Source organism: Cervus canadensis, chromosome 23 (assembly GCF_019320065.1).
Source record: "Cervus canadensis isolate Bull #8, Minnesota chromosome 23, ASM1932006v1, whole genome shotgun sequence".
Taxonomy (NCBI): Eukaryota; Metazoa; Chordata; class Mammalia; order Artiodactyla; family Cervidae; genus Cervus; species Cervus canadensis.
The window spans coordinates 57,809,117-57,836,852 of NC_057408.1; the positions used below are offsets into that span (position 1 = coordinate 57,809,117).

At 46.1% G+C, this 27,736-nt stretch overlaps 1 protein-coding gene across 1 annotated transcript in view; it reads right to left on the reverse strand.

Annotated features, from left to right (window-relative positions):
- The window catches only part of LDLRAD4 (low density lipoprotein receptor class A domain containing 4), a 169,527-nt gene that overhangs the window by 54,414 nt on the left and 87,377 nt on the right, over positions 1-27,736 (reverse strand). Inside the window, 1 exon segment of the mRNA XM_043443878.1 lies at positions 8,705-9,155. Within this exon segment, the coding sequence (XP_043299813.1) occupies positions 8,705-8,744 (40 nt within the window). The 5' untranslated portion in view covers positions 8,745-9,155.

The window sequence follows — 27,736 nt, forward strand, 5'->3', positions numbered from 1 at the left end:
TGAAAAAAAATCCTTGTCAGTCTTTACCGCCACCAAGGAAGGAGGAGTCAGTGCAGCAGCAGTGAAAAATGTGCTCTGAACAGTCCAAGGCACTCTGCCTCAGACTTCCAGTCCAAGTAACCTTCAGAGCAGCCTGAAAAAATTACCCAACTGTCATCAGAACACCATCAGGTATTTTAAAAGTCCTTCAGAACTGGAACTGGCAAATAGCACTATTTCTCTTCTACGTTCAAAAGCACTGAATGAATGAATGAATGCTTTTCTGTGTTTTCCTGTGTACAGAATGTGCAGAGGTGTTCTCATTAGCTTCTTAGAACAGTAATAGAAGCACCCATGGAAGCAGATAAGAATGCCTTAACATTCTCTGCAAACAAAAGGTGCAACAGTACATGCAAGGTATCAAATACATGGGAAATAGTCTGAAAGGATGCTCGCCAAAACACAAACAGTGACACTTCTGGGTGCTGGGATCATTGGTAATCTGTAGTTCCTTGTGACTTTTATGTACCATTTTATAATCAGGAAAATATAAAGCCTATTTTAAAGTGAGAAAAATCTCTGAAATCACATGTTCATAGAATTCTAAACCCACCATAATGAAGTACCTATAACATCATACAAACAGAAGTCTACACACACAGTTCCAGCCCCACCGTCCCAATCACACTGTAAGGCACAGACCTCACGGGGGCACCCCCAGAAAGAGCAGCAGTAAAAGCACAGACACCAGCTGGCAGTTCCCTCCTGAGGACTCGCTGCAGAGCGCTTGGAGGGGGGTGGGGGGGAGAAAATCCTGCAGAGCCACAGCCCGCAGTGCGGGAGTAATGTTGAGGGCCGGCTGGCGTGCTGACGACCAGGCTGGTACTGTATCTATAGGCTTTAATAAGGGCCTCTAAAAAGGATCTAACCGCACAGCCCTGAGCATTTAATGCACATCCGTGAAGACTAACCCTGCACACCCCACTCACAACAGCTCCACGGAGGAGCAACAAGAGTTCTGAACTGCCCACTGACATGTGCACACGTCCCTGAGGACAATACCCAACCTGCAGGACCCACTAGATGGCTGCACAGGCATTCACAGAACAAACCTAGGCCCCAACGGGGGAAACAGGGTTGAAAGTGCAGCAGTGACCCTCAGGTATTGTGACCACTGAGCCTCAGGACTCTTTCCCTCAAGTCACTCATTCATTCTTTCAAGAGTCCTCACTACTCTGGCAAGAAGCGTGGCCACAGGTGCCAAGGACCGAACAAACAGGTCCATCTAAGAGTTTCTCCTTCAGCTCTAAAACTAAATACTGTTTTCCTCAGGCAAGAACAAGACTCTTAGCCTCTCAACCGCTTCCTGGTCAACGTGGTGCTGGGATTAAAGCAGTTACTCTGCATCCTCCTCTGACAACCCAGGGCCCGGAGGATATGAGGTTTGGGGTCAGTGAGTGTCCCCACAGGATTGCTAAATCTGTGAGCAGGTAGATTCCCTCGAGATTGCTCTGCAAGACAGCATCACCCAGCTGAAAAATCTGACAGCTACCTACTGCCTTACATTCTAAAAGTCCTTCCAGTTCTTAAAAACCACAATTCCACAGTTTTAAGAAAGAAATGTTAAAGAATGACACTCTACTTGAGCCCTTCAGTACCTTGAGTACCAAAGGTACTTCTGGTGCTCACTCTTCATTATTCTAATGATTATCCTAATGACAGGTGCTGAACTCTGGACAGGGATCACACTGATCACCAGTGGACACAGTGATCAATACAGTGACTGGACACATTGATCAGAACTGGACACAGTGATCAATACAGTGACTGGACACATTGATCAGAACTGGACACAGTGATCATCAATACCACCTCCACGGGATCCTTCGCAGCAGCATCACAAAAGCGCTGTAACCTCCCCATCTTTAAAATACAATGTTCTGGGCCGCACTCACATGTTTCCACTCCCAGGGCTCGGGCCTCTGTTTCTTCCCAGCAAATCTGGTCAGGCTTTGGCCCCGGCACTGCACACCAGGCCATGGACACCCTCCACATCAACTCCAGTGCAGCACCTAGGCCGCATCTCATCCACAGGGTCAGAGTCAGATGCGACACAGTGACTGAACAAGACTGCATGTATGTTTCTGATAAACGTGGAAGTGGAGCAGCCATGGCAGCACACTCAGGTCGCCTGCATGGTAAGCAGGTGCTGTCCAGCAGTGAGGCACAGTAACACGTGCATCTGAAACAAGTCCGGGTGCTGACCACAGAGCTCTGTCCCAAACACTCTTCAGAGGAAAAGCTGAAGGAAAACTCCTAGAGAAAAATCTTAAAATCCGCAGCACCATGTGTTTTATTATCCTCCATAGTGCATCAGACCACATTAAATTTATGGGCCACATGCAAGAGAAGAGGCCAACAGTCCTGGCCTAAAACTGCCATTAACAAACAGTCATTTGCTTTTATTGCTGAATCAGTGTCTGGGCTCCAAAGGTCAAGGACTCAAATCCACCTTCAATCATCACACACTGATCTGAGCATTGTCATGATCCTAACTCACCTCATGGACCTTCCGCCTGGAGTACACGCACTGCACCCTGTGACCCACCCTGCATGTCCCCTACCAGTGCACCAGGGAGCCACACCCCGAGCTCCCACAGTGAGCAGGGGTGGGTCTGAGCGCTGGGGAGAGTTAGGGTTACGCTCTACCCCGGCCCACACCAGGCTCCCAGTCAAGGGCAGGCAGGATGGCTGAATACGCTGGGACTCCAGAGTGGGCGGGTCCAGCACTACAGAGAGCAGGCTCCCTGGCATGGCTGGGATGAACAACAGACTAGTCCCTCAACATCCTGTCCTGTCTGGGTCCTGAGGATGCCAGAGCCTCTGTCATCTCCGAGACAAAGAAAATGTCTCGCTGGCATTGGTCACATCACTCATGTCACCACTTAATCAAGATGGTTTATAGATGGCTTTGTCATCTCAGGAAGCCACAAGACCTCAGCAACACTTCCCAGTCGAGACACCTGATCCTCACCAGCTGGGGGTCGAGGTCACCTGAGGGCTGGGGACTCAACATGTGTCAGCAGTTAGGTGGGCGGTCTGAGTCCCAATGACACCACAGCAAGAAACGTGCCGCACAACCAGACACAACTTTACCAGCTGCCATAAAGAAATAGGAAATTGGTGTTTTGAAAGCTATATAAGGATCATCACAAAACTTCACTCCGGCCAGGGGAAAGGATTAATAAGGGAGGAGCCGTCTCTCACACTAAGCGAACTGTCCACTGCAGAGGGCAGAGGTGTCAGCGGGACAGGGTCCAGGAGCACAGGGTCCTCACACCCACCCTGCCAGGGGGCCCAAGGCCAACAGGTCTCCAGTGAGACACCCACACACCTGCATACCGACACCCTCTCATTCGACATAACCTCCATGCCTGTGGTACTGACGTCTGAGATAGAGAACAAGACTTGTGGCTGAGATTGAGTTATCATGCCAGCACTGTCTTCAGAGAGGTGGTGATACACTCTTGTGAGCTCACCGCCTCCATTCTCAGATCACACATTCTCGTCAAGGCTACCAGTCTAGTCACAAACTCCAGCTCTGCCATCAACCAGGTGCACTGCAAGGTCTCCTTCAGCCTCAGTTTTTTCACATATAAAATACCTGCTGTGAGACTGAACAGATGCCGTACATGCAGTGCTCAATATAGTGTCTGACTCATGGCACATATACAACCAAACGGAAGCTAACAACACATCTGATATTATAATCATTATCAGCACCTCAAAAAACAGACCTGGGGTCATGGAAGTACTTCTGGATTTGACCAGTGCAGATGTGAACTTTAAAACTTTTCCAAAGCTAAATAGGTAACAATCATAAAAAAAACAGATTGGGAGCCACAGTTATGACGTCCACGTGATCTCCGCAGGGGCCCCCTTGCATCAGGGTTGGCACGTCTGACCCTCATGAATGAGGCTGCCACGTCACAGCTACTTTTATATCAAACCAAAGTATGTCTTCACCAGGTTTCTCTCAAAACTATATTTTTCTTTTATTACTTTTATAACCCACATATTAATGATTTCCATTCTTTGCATGCATTTCTAAAATATTACAATTGAAGTGAACATTAAAATAGTTCCTGAATATGTATGCATGCAGGCTCAGTCGATACAGTCAAGTCCAACTCTTTGCAACCCAATGGACTGTAGCCTGCCAGGCTCCTCTGTCCATGGGATTCCCAAGCAAGAATACTGGAGTGGGTTGTCATGCCCTTCTCCAGACCTGAATTTGTATAATTACTTTTTAAAAATCTAAATGCAAATTTAAAATAACAACTAAACATAGTTTGGGGGACGAAAGTTTTATAGAGCAATAGTTCCTGTGGACCATGCTCTGACAGCTGACTCACACTGTGAACAGCTCCACACCTGGCACAGTGGACGCTCGAGGTGAGCAGTCCAGGCCAGAGAGGGTTCCAAGGTTGAGCCCAGATCCGAGGTCACAGGTCACTGCACCCCATGCCCTCAGACTTCTGGACACAGCATCAGGAGCACAGCAAATGGCACAGATGCAAAGTGACAGCAAAGCTGCTTGAGACACAGCATGTACCTCTGACAAGAAGGGTTCACAGTGCAAAATCACACATTTGCAATGTTCAAGAAAGGATTCCAGTTTTCAAAGCATGTCTTGGCCCTATAGCATACTGATCAAGAAATAACAGAATTTTAAATCTCTGGCTTTTTAGTAAAATATACTTAAAAGAGGAAGTAAAAGTCATTTTCCAGGCCACACTAACCATGGGGGTGGGAGATGGGACCATGACATTGAGATTTATCATAAGAAATATATATTTGGTCTCAGTCACAGTTTCTGACCCAGGGCTCCTAAAACCCTTGGAATTTCCTAAATGGTAAGAGCCATGAAGGTGTCTTCTGTTATTCATGCCAAGGCCCTGGTTAATGAGGTGACTTTGGGAAGCCCCAAAGGATAGGACTGGTTGCCAAGGGAACCGCCCATGGGATCAGAAGGCTGGCACTTTCAGCCCCACCCTCAGGCCTCTGTTGGGGGAGAAAGGCTGGAGACTGAGCCAGTCCCAATGGCCAGTAAGCTCACCACTCCTGCCAGGATGATGAGACATCCATAACACCCCAGAGGACAGGGTCAGAGGGCTTCCAGGCTGGTGACCATGGGAGGTCCGGGGGAGGTGGTACCTGAGAGGATGTCAGGCTCCACACCCTTTCCTTACGCCATTGTGCCCTGGCCTTTCTTGACCAGTAACATTATACCTCAACTGCTTCCCTGAGTTCTGTGAGCCACTCCAGCAAGTCTACCAAATCTCAGGAGGGACCACAAGAACCTCCAATTGATCAGCCAGCTAGTCAGAAGCACAGGTGACCACCTGGACTTGGGACTCGTGTCTGAAGAGGGCAGTGCCTCGGGGTCTGGGCCATTTCAGGCAGAAAGGGTCAAAACTAACAAAGCTGCAGGACATCAAGCTGTGTCACAGTTGCCTGGTGTGGGAAACACCCACGTGTCTGGTGGCCAGCACTGTGTGTGCTGTGTGTAGACACAGAAAACAGAAGAATTTTTTCCTTTACCAACAAAAACCCTGGCCCATAGCCTGCACGTGGCTCTGAAGCTGGCCAGTCTCTTTCACCAAGATGGTCCCTGTCCTCCTCCCAGGCCCTGCCACTCTCCCTTCCTCCTGGGACCTATACGCAACAGGAAAACACCCACCTTAAGGCCACAGACTTCCCATGCCTTTCTTGTAGAGATGAAACCTATGAGGACCAGTCTGAAGTCTGTTGTTTACACTCCAGGTCTTTCAAAGACACAACCGTGAGGTTTCTACAAAGACACCCTCCAACCAAAGACAACTACAGAAGGTTGGAACCCAGTGGTACAGAGTCATCAAATCACACAGGTGACCATCATATTAATTCCTGACTTCACAGAGAAACTGAAGCCCAGAGAAGTTAGGTAACTCACCCAAGGTCACACAACTAAGTAAGGAAAGAAATAGTAACATACCCCCTCATCAACCTCTGGTAACAAAGCGAATGGCCAGGGATTTAGTGTCTGTTCTCAGATGCACTCTTTTAATATTATAAAGCAGTAATATTAAAATATACTGGACACATACAAATAATTGTTCCTTTTTATCACAAAGGAACAGTAATTTTGAGTTCATTATCTTTATACTTTCAATTTTACTTAAAAAAAGAAAAATTGTAAGATATGGATAAATAAATGTAAGAAAGGAAACTTCATTATGTATTGCTATCACTTGGAGGTAGCCACTAGTAACATTTTGGTGCACATCTACCTATACTGTCTTTGTTCTTTGAGTATCAAAATAAAAGGATAGCCTTCTTCCTATTGCTTTATGACCTACTTTTTTCACTTAAAAATATAAGCATTTCTCCAGAACATGAAACACTAAAATATCCTTTGTAGTAGCTGCAGGGAATTTCATCACAATGATATACCATTGTTACTTAGCCATGTGTTATTCTGGGACTTGGAGAAGAAAATGGCAACTCACTCCAGTTCTCTTGCCTAGAAAATTCCACCGACAGAGGAGCCTTGTAAGCTACAGTTCATGGAGTTGCAAAGAGTCGGACACGACTGAGAGACTTCACTTCACTTCACTTCATTCTGGGACCAGTTCACTCTATTTATCTTTTTTTTTTTTTTTTTTACCATGCCACAAGGCTTGTGAGATATTAGTTCCCCAACCAGTGATTGAACCCAGGCCCTCGGCAGTGACAGCGTGGAGTCCTAACCACTGAACTACCAGAGACTTTCCCATTATATTTTAATATTGCTGTATTTCTAAATTTCAATTCTACCACCAGGGTCAGCAATTCCCTTTAGTCTCCTATCATCTGCAAATCTGATAAGCATGTTTTTTTAATCACCTTCGCCCAAGTGCTTGACAAGAAAGCCTGGAGACACAGCCATTAGAGTCCCTACCTGGCTGATGCTACTCATTCATCGACATGCTTTGAGATCACCAAATGGAAACTCTAGTTATTCACGAGTCTCCCAGTCATGACAAATATTCAGTGTTTCCTCAATTCACTATATGTATTAAATGTATTATAAGCAGCACTGACAAAGGAGCTATAAAAATGTCTGCAAAGAGTTAGGAATACTTACATAAATGAGAACTTTTATGACTCCTGTTCACAAAAAAGTACCTAGATATGGCATTCCAAAAATTGTTTTTCACTTAAAAATCAAAAAAACTTTAAAATATTTCATAAACTTCTTTTTAATTAGAAAAAAAAAAATCCCTGCAATGCCAGAAACTGTTTGGGAAACACATTGAGATGGTTAAAATTGTTTAAGTCACTAGAGATAAAAATCTTTTAATTCAAGAATTAGCTACTGGGCAACTTCCACTGCCAAGCCATGAGCTTTTAGAAACAGATGTTCATATGAAAGCATGATTCAGGCCACAGCAGCAAGTCCTGGAACCAGAGCAGTAGCTTGTCAGTTCTGACCTTGTCTGCCTGGACCCACGGCACTGCCCCTTCAGACACGAGTCCCAGGACCAGGCGGTCACCTGTGCTTCTGACTACCCAGCGATCAATTGGAGAACAGGTTTCCAGGCCAGGCTGGGCGGCTGAGGAGGGTTCTGGAGAGCTGAGCTCCACATGCTCCTCTGAAGCAGCCACCACACTCGACTTCCTGGGCCCTGACCACCCACGGGCCCTCCCCCAGCTGGGCCCCCAGGAGGGGGCTCCCATGTTTCACATGCTTGGCTGCTACAGTCGTGGTTCTCCTGTGAGAGCTGCACGTGGCCTTGTTGGCTGTCAAACCAGCAAAGGGAGCAGGGCTGACCCTGGTGAGCGTCCACGAGCAGGGCAGGCAGGGGGGCCGAGCCTCAAGCTCTCTCCAGGCATCTGACATCCCAACCTGTCTGCTATACACAACGGGGAAACCTGCAAACTTGTGGGGCTCTCAGAGTGAGAAACACAGTCACTTCTTGTAATTTCCCCACCATCCCTACCTTAATAGGGAAAAACCTATTTTATGTAAAACTGTTTTCCCTGGATTCCATGACTTTCTTCAGCTTCAAGATCCCCATTTTATAAACGAGGAGTCAAAGGCCCACAAGAATTGGTGGCTTCCTGGGATGTTAAGTGATTCAGACAAAGAACCAAGACCCAACTCAAAAGCCCTTGATCATGCCCTGGCTCTGTGCACCATCCAGACAGAGTGGTTCCCTTCAAGGGGTGCAGACCAGATGGTGCAGAGAGGGGCATGTCCACAAGTCCTTACAGGAGCAGCTCAGCGCTCAGAGTTGCTACCCACTACTGCCTGCATGCGGGTGAGGCTCAGAGGGAGAACGTACTCATCAGCCATGACTGTTCCCTCCAAGTCCCCCAGCTCTGGGCAGACAGATCCCCTGACATATGCACTGCAAAGGATGGATTTTTTTCAGGGGCAGTGGCTCGTGGGACACTGTGCCCTACGACTTAACAAAGCAGAATCATAAAATGTCTGATGCTGTTTCAAATTCCTCGCTACAAAAAAGGATAAAACACCATAGTTTTGCCAAAATCATTCCCCGTGGCAGCCTGAGGCCCCAGACACTGTGCGGCTTCAGCTCCTAAACACAGACATACATTCAACTCCTACAACTGCTCAGTGTCTCGTTACCTACTAAAAGTGAAATAACATGCTCAGTTCAGCATGGAGGATTCTCACCTGTGAAAGCATTCGTGGCCTGAAAGCCAGCTTCCTGCATACTGCTCCCCAGCAGGCCTGGCTCCAGCTCCTCAGCTGTCCTGTCCCCAGGAACGTCCAGGAGGCCTCAGGTCACCTCCATCTCAGCTTGCTTGAGACCATCTGCTGCTGCCTGGCTTCTGGGAGCATCTGACGCTGACCAGCCTGGCTCCCAGCCCGAGCGCAGGTGGTACCTGGCACAGCACCCAGTCCAGCAGCACGCACGCTGGGGGCGCTGGTCACGCCAGCTGTCCAGTCAAAGAGTGGAGGCCATGGTGGACCCACGAGCAAGGAAGCTGTCCCATGGACACTGGCCTTCCCACCTCAGAGGGAGGGCCTGGCAGCCAGCATTCTCCAGAGGTCTTAGCTGCTCCAGGCAGGGGGGCTCAGGAAGGTCTGATCTGCAGTTCTCTGTGCTTTGCCTCTCCCCTTGCTGAAATTAAAAAGAAAGAGATCACTTTCCTGATGATCTGTAAAGCCTGAATTCAGTAGACCACAGAGGCCAAGAAAGAAAACGAAGACACCCCCAGAGCCATGCCTGAAACCACACTGCGGGGACAGTGGGGCAACCTCTCCTGCTACTGTGAGGGGCCGGATGAGGGTGTCCTGTCCCCGGAACAAGACGAAACTGGAGGCTCCGAGCAGCTCTAAGAACAGTGACAAAGGTCACACGCATCCAACACAGACACCTGGAGGAGAAACCCATTTCCTCAGCAGGTTCCTGAAGTCTTGGAAATGGATCTGAGGTCCACACCCACTGCTACCGGAACATCAGAAGAGACGGGGGTAAAGCTGCTTCAAAAAGTGACCCTCAGGGGGAAAACAAAGGCCAGTGATAAATTTATTGAAAGAATATGAAGGAAAAGCAAATTTAACCTATAAACTGTTTAATATATATTACATAGAACATGATAATAAAAGTACTTTATAAGTACTTATCAGCTATTTTAATGCTGTTAGACTATATAAGAAGCAACATCAACAACAAGAATGTTAGAAGCCCAAAGGACCAGACTTTTAAAACAGAATCCCAAATATGAATCTCTGGTATTGGAGAAAAGGAACCTTTTTTCCCATTATTATCACTTCATGCTAATCAATTTATAAAAAATATAACTTTATTCCTCTTTTTCAAACTAGAGAAAAGAAAAAAATTTAGGAAACCAGCACATAACAGAAAGAAGCCCTCTGTTAAAACCCTCCTGCTATAAATATAAGGTAATAAAGTAAAATATCACTCATACAGATGCACCGGAAGGAAGGCCTTATATATTAATGAAGCACCTTAATTATATTACAAAAGAAATTTAACTGCATTGCCCTCATGTACTTGCAGTAATAATCTCGGTTAATGAAGTGCAGCCCAGTAGGAGTCCTCAAATTTAATGAATAGGTTAAAAATTAATTCAAAATCATTTATGTAACTGGTGGGTCTCAAGTGCTTGAAAAATGTGAGAAAATGTTCCTTCTCTGAATTTAAACATTCCATACTGAATGACCAATACCCATAGCTATCAGCATCCCGCACGCCGACACCAGCGTCTGAAGTGCCACGTGCACTGGAGCCGTCCGCCTCAGGGAACAGAGCTGCCAGATAAACAGGAAAGTCCACCTGCCCTGCAACCCTGATAACCTTCACTCTAGTCTAGGAAGTTTTCAATGCACAGGAATACCAGACTGTATTTGCTCTCTTTCTCTGATCTCAAAGAGAAACACAAGTGTGGTGAGGCTTTTGCTGCTTTACTGAGGAGTTTTGTTTAACTATCCTGTTTTGTTGCAAAAGGCATGCTACCTCAATTTAAAAAAAAAAAAAAAAAAAGGTTTTTTTTTGGCTGTGGGAAAGACTGAGGCCGATATGGACTGAAACAGAAGAAACAACACACTCTTCCTTTCTTTTCTCTTCCAGTCTGTCACAGTCACTAATGCTTAACTTTGCTTCTTCAAAAAAGAGAGATGGAGACAGGTGTGTGGCAACTCCCTGAGGTCTTTGGGCATAGATGGTCTTGGCCGGGATGTTTAGGGAATGACATGTGTGATTCCCAACACAGGCTGAAGGGACAGCATTTATTTCGATTATCTTGACTGACTGATGACGGGCATATTCCTACATGCATTTGAAGTCTCCTTATAAGCATTTTCAAGTGAAAATGAAACTGTAAGTGCCATAAAATGTTTTCTTCCTAACCACTAACAACACAGATAAGATGCCCTTTCTAAAAACACACAGAAAGAGGGGTGGGTCTCCACTGGGCTGGGAAACAAGGCAGGGGTGACTGGGACCCAGGGTCAGCAGAGGCACCACATGTCCATTTTCACAACCAGTGCAGCAACCAGTCAAAAATCAGGAAAAAGGTGCAGAAGCCGAACACGTCTCAGTCCTGCGTGCCTCCCACCATTACAGGCCCTGCTTACCTTCCGGTCTCAGAGATGGCCCCTCGCCCACCCCTGGGGCTAAAGGCAGACAGAGCCAGGTGATCTGGCTCAGGGCCCTAGAAGAGCTGTGGCTGCCTGCAAGGTGCTGACGGCTCAGCCATCTCTCCGTGGGGCAACAAGCCCCACAGGGATGTTTCCCTTGAGCACCTAAGGGGTTGCCTGGCGGGCATCAGTAGGATGAGCCCATTGAACGACAGAGGAGTGGACCAAGGCCACTGGTCTACTGAACAACAGGTGACTGGACCAAGGCTGCTGGTGCTGGGAGGTCTACTGAACGACGGGTGAGTGGACCAAGGCCACTAGTGCTGGGAGGAAGAGTAGAGAGGCTCAGCTGACCCTACAAACCAGCCTGCCTCCATGAGCGGAGCTGAGAGATGGCATCCGGGCTGATAGGCTGTTCTCCTCTGGTTCTGATCTCTGAAGGGGCAGGGCCTCTGTGACCACCCCACGGTCACCACACAGCAGAGTGCCCACACAGGCCCACTGGAGCTCACTGCTCTGAACCTTCTCGAACCACAGGGACGACTCTAACCCTACAGAGGTCACAGACTCTGCCCTGAAACGAGTGCTCAGGAGTCGGGATCAGCGTCTGGTCTCTGACCCTTCCAACCACTGTTCTTCCCATGCTACTTCTGAGTCTCAGGTTATCTCCAACACCCTGGTAACACTCAAATTAGGAAAACCTGGAGGGAAGAGGAAGAATAAAGAGAGAAAGAGGCAACTTACCCAGGATGCAAGGTCACAGAGTAACCTGGACTCATTCAAGAGCCCCCTCTACACAAGCACACTATCATTGCCCTGTCATGGACACACTCACACACATATGTGCTGTTTACACCAAGAAGAAGGGCAGGACTAACCAGGAAATAAATAACTTCAACACTGCACTTGAAATATATGGTTAAGTCCCTCCCATAACAGAGCAACAGTTACTAAGGAAATAGAGCACGCAAGATGGAAAAACACTCCCACAGGAAGAGACTTTTTTTAAAAACGTGAACACCCACAAAACCTAACTAAGTAAGCTGCAGAATATGTTTACCACTTGTTCACAAAAATTCATATAAAACGCAGTGTCCCTAGAATCACTGGGGAGAGAAAAGAACTGCATTCCACAGATGAACCCTATCATGAAAGCTCAACTGCGGAGACACAAGGTTCAGGCAACACAAGGTCACACACTGGGCATAGAGGCCAAAGTCAACAAAGAAGTCAAACCTCCTTTTCTAAAAACCTAGCAACATGAGTACAAGTGCAGTGCATCAAGGATCAGCACCTCAGTTTCGTTTCTGATTTCCGCACACCATGGACTGCTGGCCTCTTTGGCGTGCCGGTTACCTGGGTGACAGCCAAACAGCAGCCGCAGGCTCTGGGTCAAAGCAGCCCCGCCTGAGGCCCCACACTGCCTGACCCTCAGAGTAAGCAGCACCGAGGGGTGAAGGGATGGTCCCACCCTCAACAAATCAAAGCACTGTAGCAGCGTACCACACTGCTTACCAGAGGGAAAAAAAACTCAACTACTGACTGGTTGGGCTGCCCTTGTGGCTGAGCTGATAAAAAAATCCACCTGCAATGCGGGAGACCTGGGTTCGATCCCTGGATTTGATCCCTGGGTTGGGAAGATCCCCTGGAGAAAGGAAAGGCTACCCACTCCAGGATTCTGGCCTGGAGAATTCCATGGGCTGTACAGCCCATGGGGCTGCCAAGAGTCACACGCAACTTTCACTTCACTGGCTGGGTCATCAAAGGTCAGAGTGGCAACGGACCCTGAGCGAGACAGAGCTGAGAAAAAGAAGGACAAGAAACCTGAGGGTCTGCTTCTGGCCCAAGCCTGAAGCCTCCACCCCATGGACAGACACACAGACCTGGGCAGTGCCGGTCCATCTAGGACTTGCTCACAGGAGCCACCATCCTGCCCTGGGTCAGGCTCAGCCAGGCTACAGCATCCTTGCACACCCTGAAGCGGCAGAGCTAAAGGTCCCTTCTGATCCAAGGAGGCCCCAGTGGCCATGTCTCTGGTCAAGGGAGATAGGACAGATGTGCACAAAAAGGACACAGCAAACGGGCCCAGAAAATCTGCACAGAACCAAGTCTGAGACAAAGGGCTGTCTGCATGACAGTATAGGTCTTTCTCACTGTTCTTCATCTCTGGGATTTGAGTATACGATAATCTGAGCTGATGCTGAAGCTGAAACTCCAATACTTTGGCCACTTCATGCGAAGAGTTGACTCATTGGAAAAGACCCTGATGCTGGGAGGGATTGGGGGCAGGAGGAGAAGGGGACGACAGAGGATGAGATGGCTGGATGGCATCACCGACTTGATGGGCATGAGTTTGAGTAAACTCCGGCAGTTTGTGATGGATGGGGAGGCCTGCGTGCTGCGATTCATGGGGTCACAAAGAGTCGGACACGCCTGAGCGACTGAACTGAACTGAATCTGCAGCTGTTAAAACACAACCTCAAAGCCATCGAGCTCTGGGCAGCTCGATGGGCTCCAGGCACTCAAGAGGTAAAACACTCTTCAAATATGCACACAAGATGCAAACAGGGAAGGCAGCAATTCCATTAGACCATCCTTTAAAATGTCACCTCAGCTAATCCAAACACTTGATAAAACCTAAAGGACCTACAGTCTGAGCTCTACCCAAACTAAGCTGGAGAACACTTCCCAGATACTTAAGCAGGAAAATTGCCCCTAATAAGTCAGCATAGATACCACCACCTGCTCATGCCATCTAAGAGCTGGGGGCGGGGGGGGGGGGGTTGCTGCCCATGGTGTCACCATCTTCCCTTCATTCCAGGGAGAAGGACAAGGAGGCCCAGGAGGAGAGCACACACTCAGGGGATGCGGGACGAGGACAAAGCCGGACCAGAACGGGGTGTCAGTCTGGACCTGAGCTGCAGGTTCTCCCACAGACACAAACCGGCCGCAGCAAGAGGCTGAGGAGGGGCAGAGTGCACACACGGACCCCCCGCCTGTGGGGCTGAGGGACCCTGAGACAATCCCACTGTCCCGGGCCCAGCTCAGGCCAGGCCCACAACAGCCACTCGCCCAAGGGGAAGGTGCAGAAGGGCCAGGGCCTTGATGCACAGCCAGAGTCCTTGGGCGCACATACTCTGATCAAAGGGCCCCTGATCTAGGCTGAGCATGTCAGGTCACCTCAAGAGTAGACGCCAGCCAAGGTCACCTCTCCCAGCCTGGAGTGAGGGGGCAGGCCAGCTCCTCACCTAGCACTCTCCCTCATCCCACTTTTCCACAGATAAAATCAGCTTACAATGGGCACGATAGGCCAAGAAAAGGGGGCCCCACAGGAGTAACAAGTGTGAGAAGCAAGGGAAGGCGGCTGGGAGCAGAAGAGAACATGGGCCACAGAGTCCACCCCCCACACACACTCCCACACCCCTGCCACCCGTCACGGCCACTGGGCCAACGCTTGCACCCCTGTGTCTCCCCCATGACCTCCTCACACTCTGGCCTACAGAACACCTCATAGGCTGCATCTTCTCGTTCAGTAACTTGTAGGGTCCCGACTCTTGCATGGCACTGTTTTAAGGTGCAGGGGAGACAGCAGTGAGCAAAGGAAACCCAGTTCCTATCCCCATGGCACCTGCCCCTATCTCTGTGGAGGTGTTTCTAATGGAAACTTTTCTTGCTTATCTTTGCAGTCACAGCACTGACTACACGGACTAGCATACAGCAGGTACCAAATAAATGCTAGTTCTACTGCACTGATCGCTTTGGGGCTTCGGTCAGTCACCCATTTGTCACTCTACTCCCTCTGCCCTGCCTCAGCTGCACAAAGCGCCAAGGGTCTAGGACCCAAGGAGGCTCTGGCCACAAGGTACGCACACCAAGAGGGTGCTCCCCGTGGGAGGGTCAGTCTGGGCATCTGGAGCACAGGTAGGGCCAACTCTCCTCCACTCAAAACACACTGGAAGGAGAGCTGTCCATACTGACAGGCCAGAGGGCAAAAGGCCAGGCTCTGAGGCAGACAGCCCGGGATTTACCCCGGTGTAGCCCTCCTGCAGCTCTGCCGTTACTTAACCCTGAACCTCAGCTTCCTCATCTGTCAAGTAGATGGCACCACCCTCAGAGGACTGCTGCTCATTTAATAAGAAGCCACGTATAAAACACACTGCCAGTCAATGCTAAAGAAACAGTACAGAACTTCCCTGGTGGCCTAGTGCCTTAGACTCCATGCTCCCAATGCAGGGGGCCCCGGTTCGATCCCTCGTCAGGGAACCAGATCCCACAGGCTGCAACTAAAAGATCTCACATGCCACAACAAAGAACGAAGATCCCACATGCCACAACTAAGACCCAGGCAGCCGAAGAAATATATATATATATATATATATATATATTTTTTTTTTTTAATGACAAAAAGCAGAGTCAGCCATTACGGAAACACAGAGAGTTTCCTGGCTCCCTGGAAGGCTGGATGGGACAATGCACCTGTCCTGAAGAGCAGCTGCTGAAGGGGCAGAGAATTCAGGGGAAAGGCTGCGTGGTATCTGACTAATGGGGCTACACAACCCATTGCCGTGCACCTAGAGGCCTCTGGCCAAGCAAACAGGGCTCATCAGATCCAGTTTCCCCTACCTTGGTAACAAAGGCCAGCATGTGTGCTCATCACACCAGAAGCAAACGAGTGTTATCCACAAGGGAAGCACCACTGTGGGTACCGTGAGTCCCATCAAGCGTCCCCAGCAGGGGAGACAGACCTCCTGTAACACAGGACGGGCGTTCCCACCACCCAGGGGTGGGCGGCGCTGTCCTGCAGCAGCTGGGCCAGTGTGCCTACCGTTGCTGAGCTTCCACGGCTTCAGAGCACACACCACACTACAGAAACCACTGCGTCCTCAACAGTGCACTCAGCCTGCTTTGGTGCTCACGGCACTGAGTGAAGCTGCCTGTCTTATGCAGCCACCATCAGATCTGGACAAGAGAATTCTAGGAATCCAACCAAGAAAACCACAGGGCTCTGGCAGCAGGAGGAGACTGTAAGCACCGAGTCTGGAGCCTGACATCACTGCCCCTGCTCCCACCACTCGCCACAGTGGGCCATGGTCTGGCGGCCCCAGGACTGAGGGCCCCTCCCCCACCACTGCACTGACAGCCTGACGGGCGACCTTCTCCACACTGAGAAAGGTGTCGTCGTCTTTCCCTCTAAAACCAGCCCTTTTCTATTCCCTTCTTCTCCAGAGCCTCTTCCTCCAGATGGGAGCCCTCCTGAGGGGACAGGAGGGTCACAGCAGCATCGTCATCCCCCACCCACTCCACAGCGAGGCAGCGGCGGCTTGATCGCATTCCTCACAGGAGGGCAAGCTCTACTGCTTTTTACCCAAACAGCTTCTAGGCTGGTGTTCCCCCAAATATCCCAAGAGAAAGCATGAAATCATTAAAACTAAATTTTGTCTGTTTTGACTGAAAAATTGGATATACTGATAAATACATTGGAAATACAAAAATAACTGTAAGTAAATATGCAAGGCTAATGTCAAAGAGCAAGGAGCTGCCTGTTCATTTGGGTCGGGGTCAGAGGCCACGACAGAGGATGAAGGTGGGGATCAAACCCAGCTTTGGCTTTGACACAGCCACTCACGCATGGAGGTGCTGTGCTCAGAGGAGCAAGCATGCTCTGGGGTCAAACAGACAGGGCTCAGAATAACCATTCTGCCGAACATCCACCACTCCACCCGGGCAGGCCACACAGCCTCTCTGAGCCTCAGTTTCCTCATCTATTAAGGGGGGTGTTAATGGAACCATAAGGCAGCAATGCTGAGAAAATATATGATGGCATGCATGTAGCCTCAGAACACCTAAGAGGCCCCACAAAACACAGCCAAGACAGGAATGGGGAGTAGGGAAGAAGGGCACAGACAACACTGCCTGGTTGTCAGATCCTTGGGTGCAATGAGGATGGTGTGGTAAGTCGACTGGGCTGTGAGTGGGTGGGGTCCACTGAACATCACTCTGTGGATGAACAAATACTCAGTTCCAATCCAGGGTCTCCTAGACTGGAATTTAATATTCTCATCTTCAATTACTTAAATGGGTCACCATCAGGTACACTTCTTTTTCCTTACCACGGGCCAAATGTCCATCTGACTTGGCAACCCCCCTCAGCCCTGCTGTTCACCCCACAAGGCCCTTGTCCTGCCCAACACATGAGCCAGGCTCACCACTCACCCACCAGCCGTAGGTAATCCCTACATCAGAGAAAACACTTCTATTAAAGTGATTCATATCTTCACCTCCTTTGAATAAAAACATGTTATTACATTCAACAAAATCATAAAAGAAATAATAACAAAGGGTGACATCTCAATAACTTAATCCAACACCCAGAAACGGCGGCCGGGGGAAAAGGCGGTGATTGGCACCTTCAAGGGTGCTCTAGCAGCCCCGCCTTTCTCCCCTCCCATACACACCGTCTCCAGGGCGAGTCCCAGCCACACTCAGCAGCTTGCATCCTGAGCTCAGAGGTACACTGGGCAGAAGAGGGTTGTGTGTGAGGACGGGGGTGCCACTGAGACTGGAAAGCAGTCTAGCTGCTCCACTACCATCGTTTCCTTCCCAGTTCCCATGGTAACACAGAGGCCTCAGATCCCTAGAACAGAGTAAAGACAGCACCGTGCCCAGTTTCCCTGCAATCTGTTTCCATGGGAACTGGAAGAGAGGGGATGGAGGCTGGGCAGCGGGACTGTCTGAGACGTGCATCTCCATCAGCTGGAGCCGCAGACAGGCTGGCACCCTGGGCTGGGGGTCTGCAGGCCTCTTCAGGAGTGCCACGTCCACTCAGGGACGGAGGCCAAAAGACAAGGATACTCACAGCAGGCTAGACGTAGGCCCTCTTGACATATTCAGCAGGTGACATCCCCTCTCTCTAAAAGGCCCCCACAAGCCAGGGGTGACCCACCTCAGACCAGCAGTCACACGGCTGGCCAGGTAACCCCAGAACTAGTCATCAGTCTGTCAGGAAACTGGGTCAGGATCCTACGGTTTTAACCAGCTCCACAGATGACTGTGATGCTCAGCCATCTGGGAAACCAATGACCTGGACCTGAGCTCCCTGAAGTTGAAGGTGCTTGTGCACCCTGACGAGCCTGATGGGACACAGGTTTTAGACCAGCAGGTCTGGGAGGCCTGAGACCCTGCATTTCTAACCAGCTCCCAGATCGTGCTGTTGCTGCTGGTCCCTGGACATGTGAGTAGTAAGATCTAGAATCCAATGAGTTTGGCCCTTGAACCTTCTCAGAGACCCAGACAGAGACTCTAACCATTCCCACGGGGCAGCCTATTCCATCTTCAGCCAGCAGTCCATTCCATGCTGGGTCACAAAGGCTCTGGGGTCAGCGCCTGCAGAGGAGTTGAGTCATGGTTCACATTACCCTCCCTCTGCCTGTTTTCTGTTTTCTCAGCCTCTGGAGACAATCCTTTCTGGATAAGGTTAACAGATAGTTGGATTCTTCATATAATCATCAGGGAAAACATGACTGCCTCTTCCAATTCTGATTACTCTAAGAAAAATAAAAGTAAATTCTGCATAGTTGAGCATTAAACTAGTGGTGGAAAATGTTTAGATGGTTAGGATATTTATTAATATAGATGTATTGTCAAAGAAGAATGGAACTGTTCATGTATCACTGTAAAAGATGTAAAAATTTTGGAAAAACTCTCTAATTATTATAAGGAAGTAGCTCAGCTAGCCTTAAAAATCCCTGCTCTTAAAAAAAAAAAAAAACTCACAGAGTAAATAAGACAGCCTTCACATTTCAGCTAAAAGTAACATTTACTTCAATACTGAACCCGCAAAATAGTTTAAAACACGTAAAATGCCAGTGTGTTACTCAAAAGCAAGTTACTGATTTTCTATTTTAAGAAACCTCCATTTTGCTTATGTATAAAAAGGGAGCTATTTCAGTCTTTCATTACATATACTTTACATCTCTCTTCAAAACGCCTAACATATATCAATCTTTGAAAATTAAAATATGAGCAAAGAATCCAACTATAAATCACTGAATTATGCTGTAGCTTATTTGAAAGATAATCTTCTAATTCTAAACACAAAAAAGGGAAAGAAACCCATTCTGTGATTAGTCGGCACACAAGCAGCAACGAGAGCCCAGAGTCTGCGGTCCTGTCTGGAGGGTCAGCAGTGGGGTGTCCACTGTGTCCATGAGTCCACTCCGGGTTGACATGAAGAAGCAATTCTTCCTGTGAAAGGCTGGATGGCAGGTGGCTCCGCAGGGCCTGAACTTCTGTCCCCATGCCCCACACTGTCCTCACAGCACAGACCACATGGCCAAGCATGACATGTAACAAGGACTTCACTTCACACAGACGACAGAAGCCTCCGAGCCCTGACTTACCACCACGGGCCTAGAATAGTGTCTCACTCAGCTTCTCTCCACAGCTTCAGGGATGGGGAGGGTGGGTGGGCCGCTGGATCTACCCCAGATCTGGTTCCATAGTCCCAGGAGCCCTGGGCTCTCAGGAACCCAGTGACCCAGTGCTTCCCGGCACCTGGACCCCAGCCCTGAGCAGCCACTACTGACAAACTTTCGACGGTCTGCTGTGTCCTGTGCTTCTTCATTCATCACGTCTCCTTCACAGATTCTAATGGTCCCAAGGACAAAACCATTTTATTTGCCTTTTCCCTCTGAATTTAACATAGTGTTCAGCAAAAGATACAGCAAAAGCAAAATCCTCCCTCCTTCTCAAGAGGCAGGTAAAAATGCGGCTAAACAGAAAAACCACTGCCTTCGACGGTGACCCCACACACCTGCAGCAGAGAGGACAACGGCAAAGATCCTGCTCATGGAAACACCTTGAGCTCAACAACACACCCATGGATGAGGAACTGCCTGGTGAACTAACCTGGGGTTTGGGAACAGGAAATGCTCCAAGCTATCATCCATTTCAACTCATCCTCCCCAATAAGTAGAAATTACGGCTCAGTTATCACAAGTCATACAGAGCTAGGCCGAGAAAGGAGTATAAAACGGGCTAAATCCAACACCCTTTTAGACATAACACAAGCATATCTCGTTTTATGGTATGCTGCTGTACTGAGCTTTTGCAGATATTGTATTTTTTTTTTAAATAAATCAAAGGTTTGTGGCAATTCTGCTTCAAGTAAGTCTATCAGCACCATTTTTCCAACAGCATCTGCTCACTTCGTGTCTCTGCGTTACATTTTCATAATTCTTGAAACATTTCAATCTTCTCATTACTATTATGCTTGTTTCCATGACCTTTGATATTATTATTACAATTATTTTGGGGTGCCATGAACCACAGCCATGTAAGATGCCGAGCTTAACTGGCAAATGCTGTATGTGTTCTGACTGCTCCCACATCCCCCTCCGCAGTCGGGTCTAATTCCTGAGACACAACAGGATTAGAATTAGGTTGGTGAGAAACCCTGAAATGGCCATGAAGCATTCAAGTAAAAGGAAGAGTCACACATATCTCACTTTAAATCAAAAGCTCGACATGATTAAGCTCAGTGAGAAAGCCGAGAGAGCCCAAAAGCTAGGCCTCCTGCTCCAAACAGCCAGCCACGTTGTGAATGCAAAAGTAAAGCTCTTGAAGGAAATTGAAAGTACTGCTCCAGAGAACACAGGAATGATAAGAAAGCAAAACAGCCTTACTGCTGATACAGAGAAAGTGTTAGAGGTCTGGATAAAAGACCAAACCAGCCATATTATTCCCTTCAGCCAAACATAATCCAGAGTAAGATCCTAACTCTGTTCAATTCTGTGAAGGCTGATAGGTGAGCATGCTGTAGAAGATAAACGTGAAGTTAGCAGAGGCTGGCCCATGACTTGGAAGGAAAGAAGCTGTCTGCATGACATACAAGTGCAAGGAGAAGCAGCAAGTGCTGATGGAGAAGCCATCACAAGCTATTCAGAAGATCTAGCTCAGATCATTAATGAAGATGCTACACTAAACAGTAGATTTTCAGTGCAGATGAAACAGGCCTCTACTGGAAGAGGATAGGGTTTTCACAGCTAGAGAGGAAAAGTCACTGGCTTCAAAGGGCAGGCTGACTCTCTCATTAGCACGTAGTGCAGCTGGTGACTAAGGTGAAGCTAGTGTTTATTCACCATCTGAAAATCCTAGGCCCCTAAGAAGGATGCTAAGTCTGCCAGCCAGGATGACAGCTGATCTGTTTACAACATGATTTACCTACCTAATGTTTTAAGCCCTCTGTTGAAAAAAAGGTTCCTTTCAAAAATATGACTGCTCATCAACAATGAACCTGGTCACCTGAGAGCTCTGGGGGAGATGGACAATGGGATTCATGTCTCCAAGCCTGCTGACACAACATGCACTCTGCAGCCTATGGGTCAAGCAATCATTTCCACTTTCAAGTCTCATTATTTAAGAAATACATTTCATAAGCCAACACTGCACTGACAGTAACTCCTCTGATGAATCTCATCACAGTCAACTGAAAGTCTTCTGGAAAGGATCCATCCTTCGAGAAGCCACTAAGAACACACATGACGCGTGGGAAGAGGTCCAAATACCAACAGTAACAGGAGTTTGGAAGAAGTGGATTCCAGCCCTTGTAGACTATTTTGAGGGGTTCAAAACTTTGGTGGAGGAAGTAAATACAGATGTGGTAGAAACAGCAAAATAGTAGAAGGGTAGCCTGATAAATGTGACTGAATTGCTTCAATCTCATGATAAAACTTGAACAGATGAGGAGTTCCTTCTTATGGATAAGTAAAGAAAGTGGTTTCTTAAAATAGACTCTACTCCTGGTGAAGATGCTGTGAAGACTGTTGACATGACAACAAAGCATTTAGAATATTCCGTAAGCTCAGCTGATACAGGAGCAGCAGGGTTTGAGAGAACTGACTCCAATTTTGAAAGAAATTTGACTGTGGGTAAAACACTGTCAAACAGCACTGCATGCTACAGAAAAGTAATTCCTGAAAGGAAGAGTCAATCAACGCAACACACTTTACTGTCTTGTTTTAAGAATCTGCCGGAGTCACCCAACTCTCCAACCACCACTGCCCTGATCAGTTGGCAGCCAGCAACACTGAGATAAGACCCTCCAACAGCAAAAAAATTGGGACTCACTGAAGGCTCAGATAATGGTTAGCATTTTTTTAGAAATAAAGTATTTTTAAATTAAGTTTATAACTTTTTTCTTTAGACATAATGCTACTGCATTCTTAATAGACTACAGTCTAGTATAAACATAACTCTTATATGTGAAACCAAAATATTCATGCAACTTGCTTTATTATGATATTTGCTTTATTGTGGTGGCCTAGAACCAAATTTGCAATATCTCCCAGGTATGCCTGTACAGAAATTCCTGCTGTCTTAAGGAATCCTATAACAAATCTTCCCTCATAAATAAAAATATACTCTTCATTCAACACGGCTGCAATGAGATACTATCACTCATAGCTTCTATCATGCCAAAGAGAGCAAATTCTGATCAAGCTTCTGGACACTGCTACAACTTACAGGAATTACAGGAAGGACAAACATGTGCAGGGGCACAACTCTGAGTGAAGGAAACTATGGGTGAACAGGCCCCAGATTTTTAACAAATAATCTTCAAGGAAAACAAAAGGACAGAGGACCTGTATACTAAAAGAAATTTAAAAGACATAGGAGGCTTTTTTTTAATCAGGAAAGATTAAACTTATTAAAGTCACTAGCGGCTGCTTTTGGAAGGAAAAAGGGAGGAATGGGATGTGATGGGAACTCTTGGGCAGAGGGCAAAGCTCCTCTACCATTGACTTCAGACGTGGTCACAGGCATTTTCACCAGAGAACATTTTACTTAACTATTTGCCTGTTTTACATGTTTACCTGTTTATTTCACAATAAAAACACAATTTTTTTCATCAGAAGAGAACTCATTTTTAATTTTAAACAATCATTCTCTAACCACATGATGATTCCCTATCTCTCAACACTGACGAGATGCACACTGAGGAAGACTTTAGCAAAACCTCCACAAAATGACTACACAATCTATTTTACAAGAAAGTCTGCTTTAGATCCATTAACAGATTCTGGGTTCAGAACACCAGCTGAATAATCTCTGAATCACACAACCAGAGGCTTCAATGGTTATTTCCACATTCCCCTTCCTCCCAGACAGTACGAAGTCAGCACCCGGTTCTGTCTGCACCTTGATTTACTGGAGCCACAAATTAGTTTGGACTGCCCTAAGTTCTCATCTTCCATCACACAACTAAATATAAGTCCTAAATCATAGCATCCAACAGCAGTGAAAGAATAGTCCTGACTTATGTCCATTCCATGCTGTTTGTCCCCCAAATCAGACAGAAATTCATACCATTTCTAAGAACAATTGCCTTTTCTTGAATAAAAAGAAATGTTGCAGCTAAATCAGCAGAATGAAGATTTCAGTATGAGAAATTTTAGTGTAAAAAACTGACAACTTCATACTGCATTTCCCAAAGTATTGATAGTTGAGTAAATTTAACTTTAAATGCTTTCAGTCCTTTGAGTTAAATCACTGATGTATTAGTTTAGCAAAAACGAATATTATCTGGAGAAGTGATGTCAGCAGTACAGCAGACCAAGAGGCTCCAGGCCCTCGTTCAGCCACAGAAACATTTAAAAAGCAAGTTCATATTGGCTACACGAACTTCACAGGCACTATGGAAACAAGGGTCTACAAAAACCAAGCAAATGTCCAATCAAGAAACCACATTCAGAACAGCAGGAACTTCTGGTTTTTTAAATTCACCCTTACCAAGCCATTCCCAGCCAAGTACAGCCCTGACCTGGAAGAAATGGGAGCCCAGTTCCCAGTTCCTTCCCTTGAACCAGAGGGAGTAGAGCAATCTGCAGGGCTGCCTGAGGGACTGGTCTCAGTGTCACCCTAACTGAGAGCTCACACAGCAAAAGAGCAACACAGCTCAAAGCTAATGTGAGGACAAGCCTGAGGAAACAAGAAGAACAGTAAAAGCTGCAGGGAAACTACAAGACCCACAGATGCCTGTGGCAAGAGATTACAAAAGAGAGGAATACAACAGAATACGTAAGGCCCAGAGGAAAAATCCAAGGTAAGATTCTTGGGAATTAAGACATGTATAAGCAGCCATGCATAAGGGGACATCAAGAGAGCACATACACATGGCCAGCAAGACACACATCCAGAAAAGGCCTAAGAAGACATTAAGCCCTCACAAATGGTTGATCCCACAACACATGAGGGTCTTCCCTAGGAAGCAGCAACTCTGAAAAGAAAGGGAGAGTGACTGTGTTTTTTCCAAATGCATCGTTTTCAACAAAAAAAAATAAGGCATGCAAAAAAACAGGGCCTACAGTATGTATGTCAATAATAACACAATAAAACTACAAGCAAACAACAAAAAACCCCAGGAAAACATGGCTTATTCAAGGAAAGAAAAAAAAAATGGCAAACTTTCCAAAGAAACAAAGGTATAAGACATACTAGACAAAGAATTTAACATAATTGTCTTAAGTATGCTCAAACAGCTAAAGAAAAACACTAAAAAAAGACCTAAAGGTAATCCTCATAGTTCAGTTGGTAAAGAATCTGCCTGCGATGCAGGAGACCCCAAATCAATTCCTGGGTCAGGAAGATCAGCTGGAGAAGGGATAGGCTACCCACTCAAATATTCTTGGGCTTCCCCTGTGGCTCAGCTGGTAAAGAATCTGCCTGCAATGCAGGAGACCTGGGTTCGATCCCTGGGTTGGGAAGATCCCCTGGAGAAGGGAAAGGCTACCCACTCCAGTGTTCTGGCCTGGAGAATTCCAGGTACTATATAGTCCTTGGGGTTGCAAAGAGTCGGACAGGACTGAGCAACTTTCACTCACAAAGGTAATCAGAAAAATTATACAGCAACAAAATGAGAATATCAAACAGAGAGATAGACATTGTAAAATGGCAACTATAAAAAGATATTTTAAAACCAAATTCTAGGGCAGAAAAACACATTAACTGAAATGAAAAGCTCACTAGAGTGGCTTAACAGTAGACTCCAAAAGGTAGAAAAATGAATCAGAGAACCTGAAGATAGGTTATCTGAAATTATGGAATCTGAAAAGAACTTATGGTGTACCATCAAATGGACTAATGTATACACACAGAAGTCCCAGAAGACGAAGACAGAAAAGACAGATACTACTTGAAGAAATAAAAGCCAAAAAATCCCCAAATCTGAGGAAAGACATAGATCTACAACTCCAAGTAGTTCAACAAACTACAAGCAGGATAAACACAGAGACCCACACCAAGACACATTATAATCAAACTGCTGAAAGACAAAGAGAACTGTGAAAGTAGCAAGGGAGAAGCATCCTAACACATGCAACAGATACTCAATCAGCGTGTCAGTGAATTTGTCAACAGAAACCTAGAAGGCTAAAAGAGTACAAAGATGAATTGAAAATGCTGAAAGGGGAGAAAGCTGTGAACTAAGAAACTGTACCAGGCAAAACAGCCTTGTTAAGGGAGGGAAAATTAAGACATTCCTTGATAAACAGAGCTAAGGGAGTTTATTATCACTAGACCCACCATACAAGAAATGCTAAAGGGAGTACTTAAAGTAGAAATGAAAGAAAGGACACTAGACAACACAAAGCTGCTGAAAAACAGGAAGTCTTCCAGGAAAGGCAAACAGGCAAATACATGAACAAATATAAAAATCATTAACACCCTAATTTTGGTTTTTAATTCCACTTTTAGTATTTCTACAGGATTTAAAAGGGCCCCTGGTGGCTCAGACAGTAAATAATCTGTCTGCAACACAGGAGACCCAGGTAAAAAATAAATGCATAAAAAATACTTCTAATTCTATGTGAATGGATACAACATACAAAGGTGTGGTCCAGTAGCTAAGACTCCATGCTCTCAATGAAGGGGGCCCAGGTTCAATCTCTGGTGGGGGAACTACATTCCACATGCCACAACTAAGACCCAGTGCAGCCAACTAAATAAATAAATAAATATAAAAAATAAACACAACTAAGTGGGGAACAGTAGTATTTATATGAAATTGATGTTAAATTAGTATCAATTTAAAAGGAATCACTATAACTGCAGGATATCTTCTATAATCTCCATACTGACAAAAAAATTCATAGAATATTTATACAAAGGGAAATAATGGACAAAAATGCTATAAGACATACAGAAATTTAAAAAACAAAAATAGTCCTTCCTTACTGCAAATGGATTAAAATCCCCTGTAAAAAGACATAGATTGGCAGAGTTTGGAATGTAAAAAAAATAATTAAAAAATCCAACTATATTCTTTCTATAGGAGACTTACTTCAAATATAATGACACACACAGGTTGAAAATGAAACAATAGAAAAAGATATTCCATGCAAATACAGACGAAAAGAGAACAGAAGTGGCTATATCACACAAAATAGACATTAAGTCAAAAACAATTACAAGAGACAAAGAACATTACATATGATAAAAGGGTTGATAAGTTAAGAAGATATAACAATTATAAACATAAGTGGACCAAAGATTAAAAATATATATCTATATTGACAGAATTAAAGAACTAGCTCTATCAATAATAGAAGACTTCAATACCCCACTTTCAATAATGGATGCAAGGAAGTCAATAAGGAAATACAGATTTAAACAACCCTACACACCAGCTGTACCCTAGCAAACACATACAGAACAAACACGCCACCCAACAACAGCAAAATACACATCTTTCCAAATGCACAAGGAATATTCTTCAGGACAGAGTATTTGTTGGGCCACAAAACAAGGTAATGAATTTTAAAAGATTGAAATCATGCAAGGTATTTTTCTGATCACAATGGGAAAACACTAGAAATCAATAGCAGAAGTGGAAAATTCACAAACCTAAGGAATCTAAATAGCATGCTATTAGACAACCAATGGGTCAGAGAAGAAATCATAGGGGAATTAGAAAATAACTTGAGACAAATGACAATAAAAAAGCAACATATCAAAAAAAAAAAGCAACATATCAAAACTTGTGAAATGCAGCAAAGCAGTGCTAAAAGAGAAATCTACAGATATATATATATATATACATATATATTTTTTAAATCTCAAGTCAACAACCTGGCTTTACACCTTAAGAACTAGAAATAAAGGACAAAATAAACCAAAAGCTATAATGATAGAAACAGATTAAAGTAGAGATAAATGAAATAGAGAATAGAAAAACGGGGGGAAAAAAGTCAATGAAACTGGGTTATTTAAAAAGATCAAGAAGATTGTCGAACTTTTAGCTAGACTACCCAAGAAAAAAAAGATTCAAAATAATAAACTAAAAAATGAAAATGGAGACATTACTACCAATTTTAGAAAAATAAGGATCATAAGAGAGTGCGTGTGTGCGTGCTAAGTCCCTTCAGTTATGTTCAACTCTTTGCGACCCAATGGACTATAGCCCTCCAGGCTCCTCTGTCCATGAGATTCTTCAGCCAAGAATACTGGAGTGGGATGCCATGCTCTCCTCCAGGGGATCTTCCCAACCCAGGAATTGAACCAGTGTCTCCTATGTCTCCTTCATTGGCAGACAAGTTCTTTACC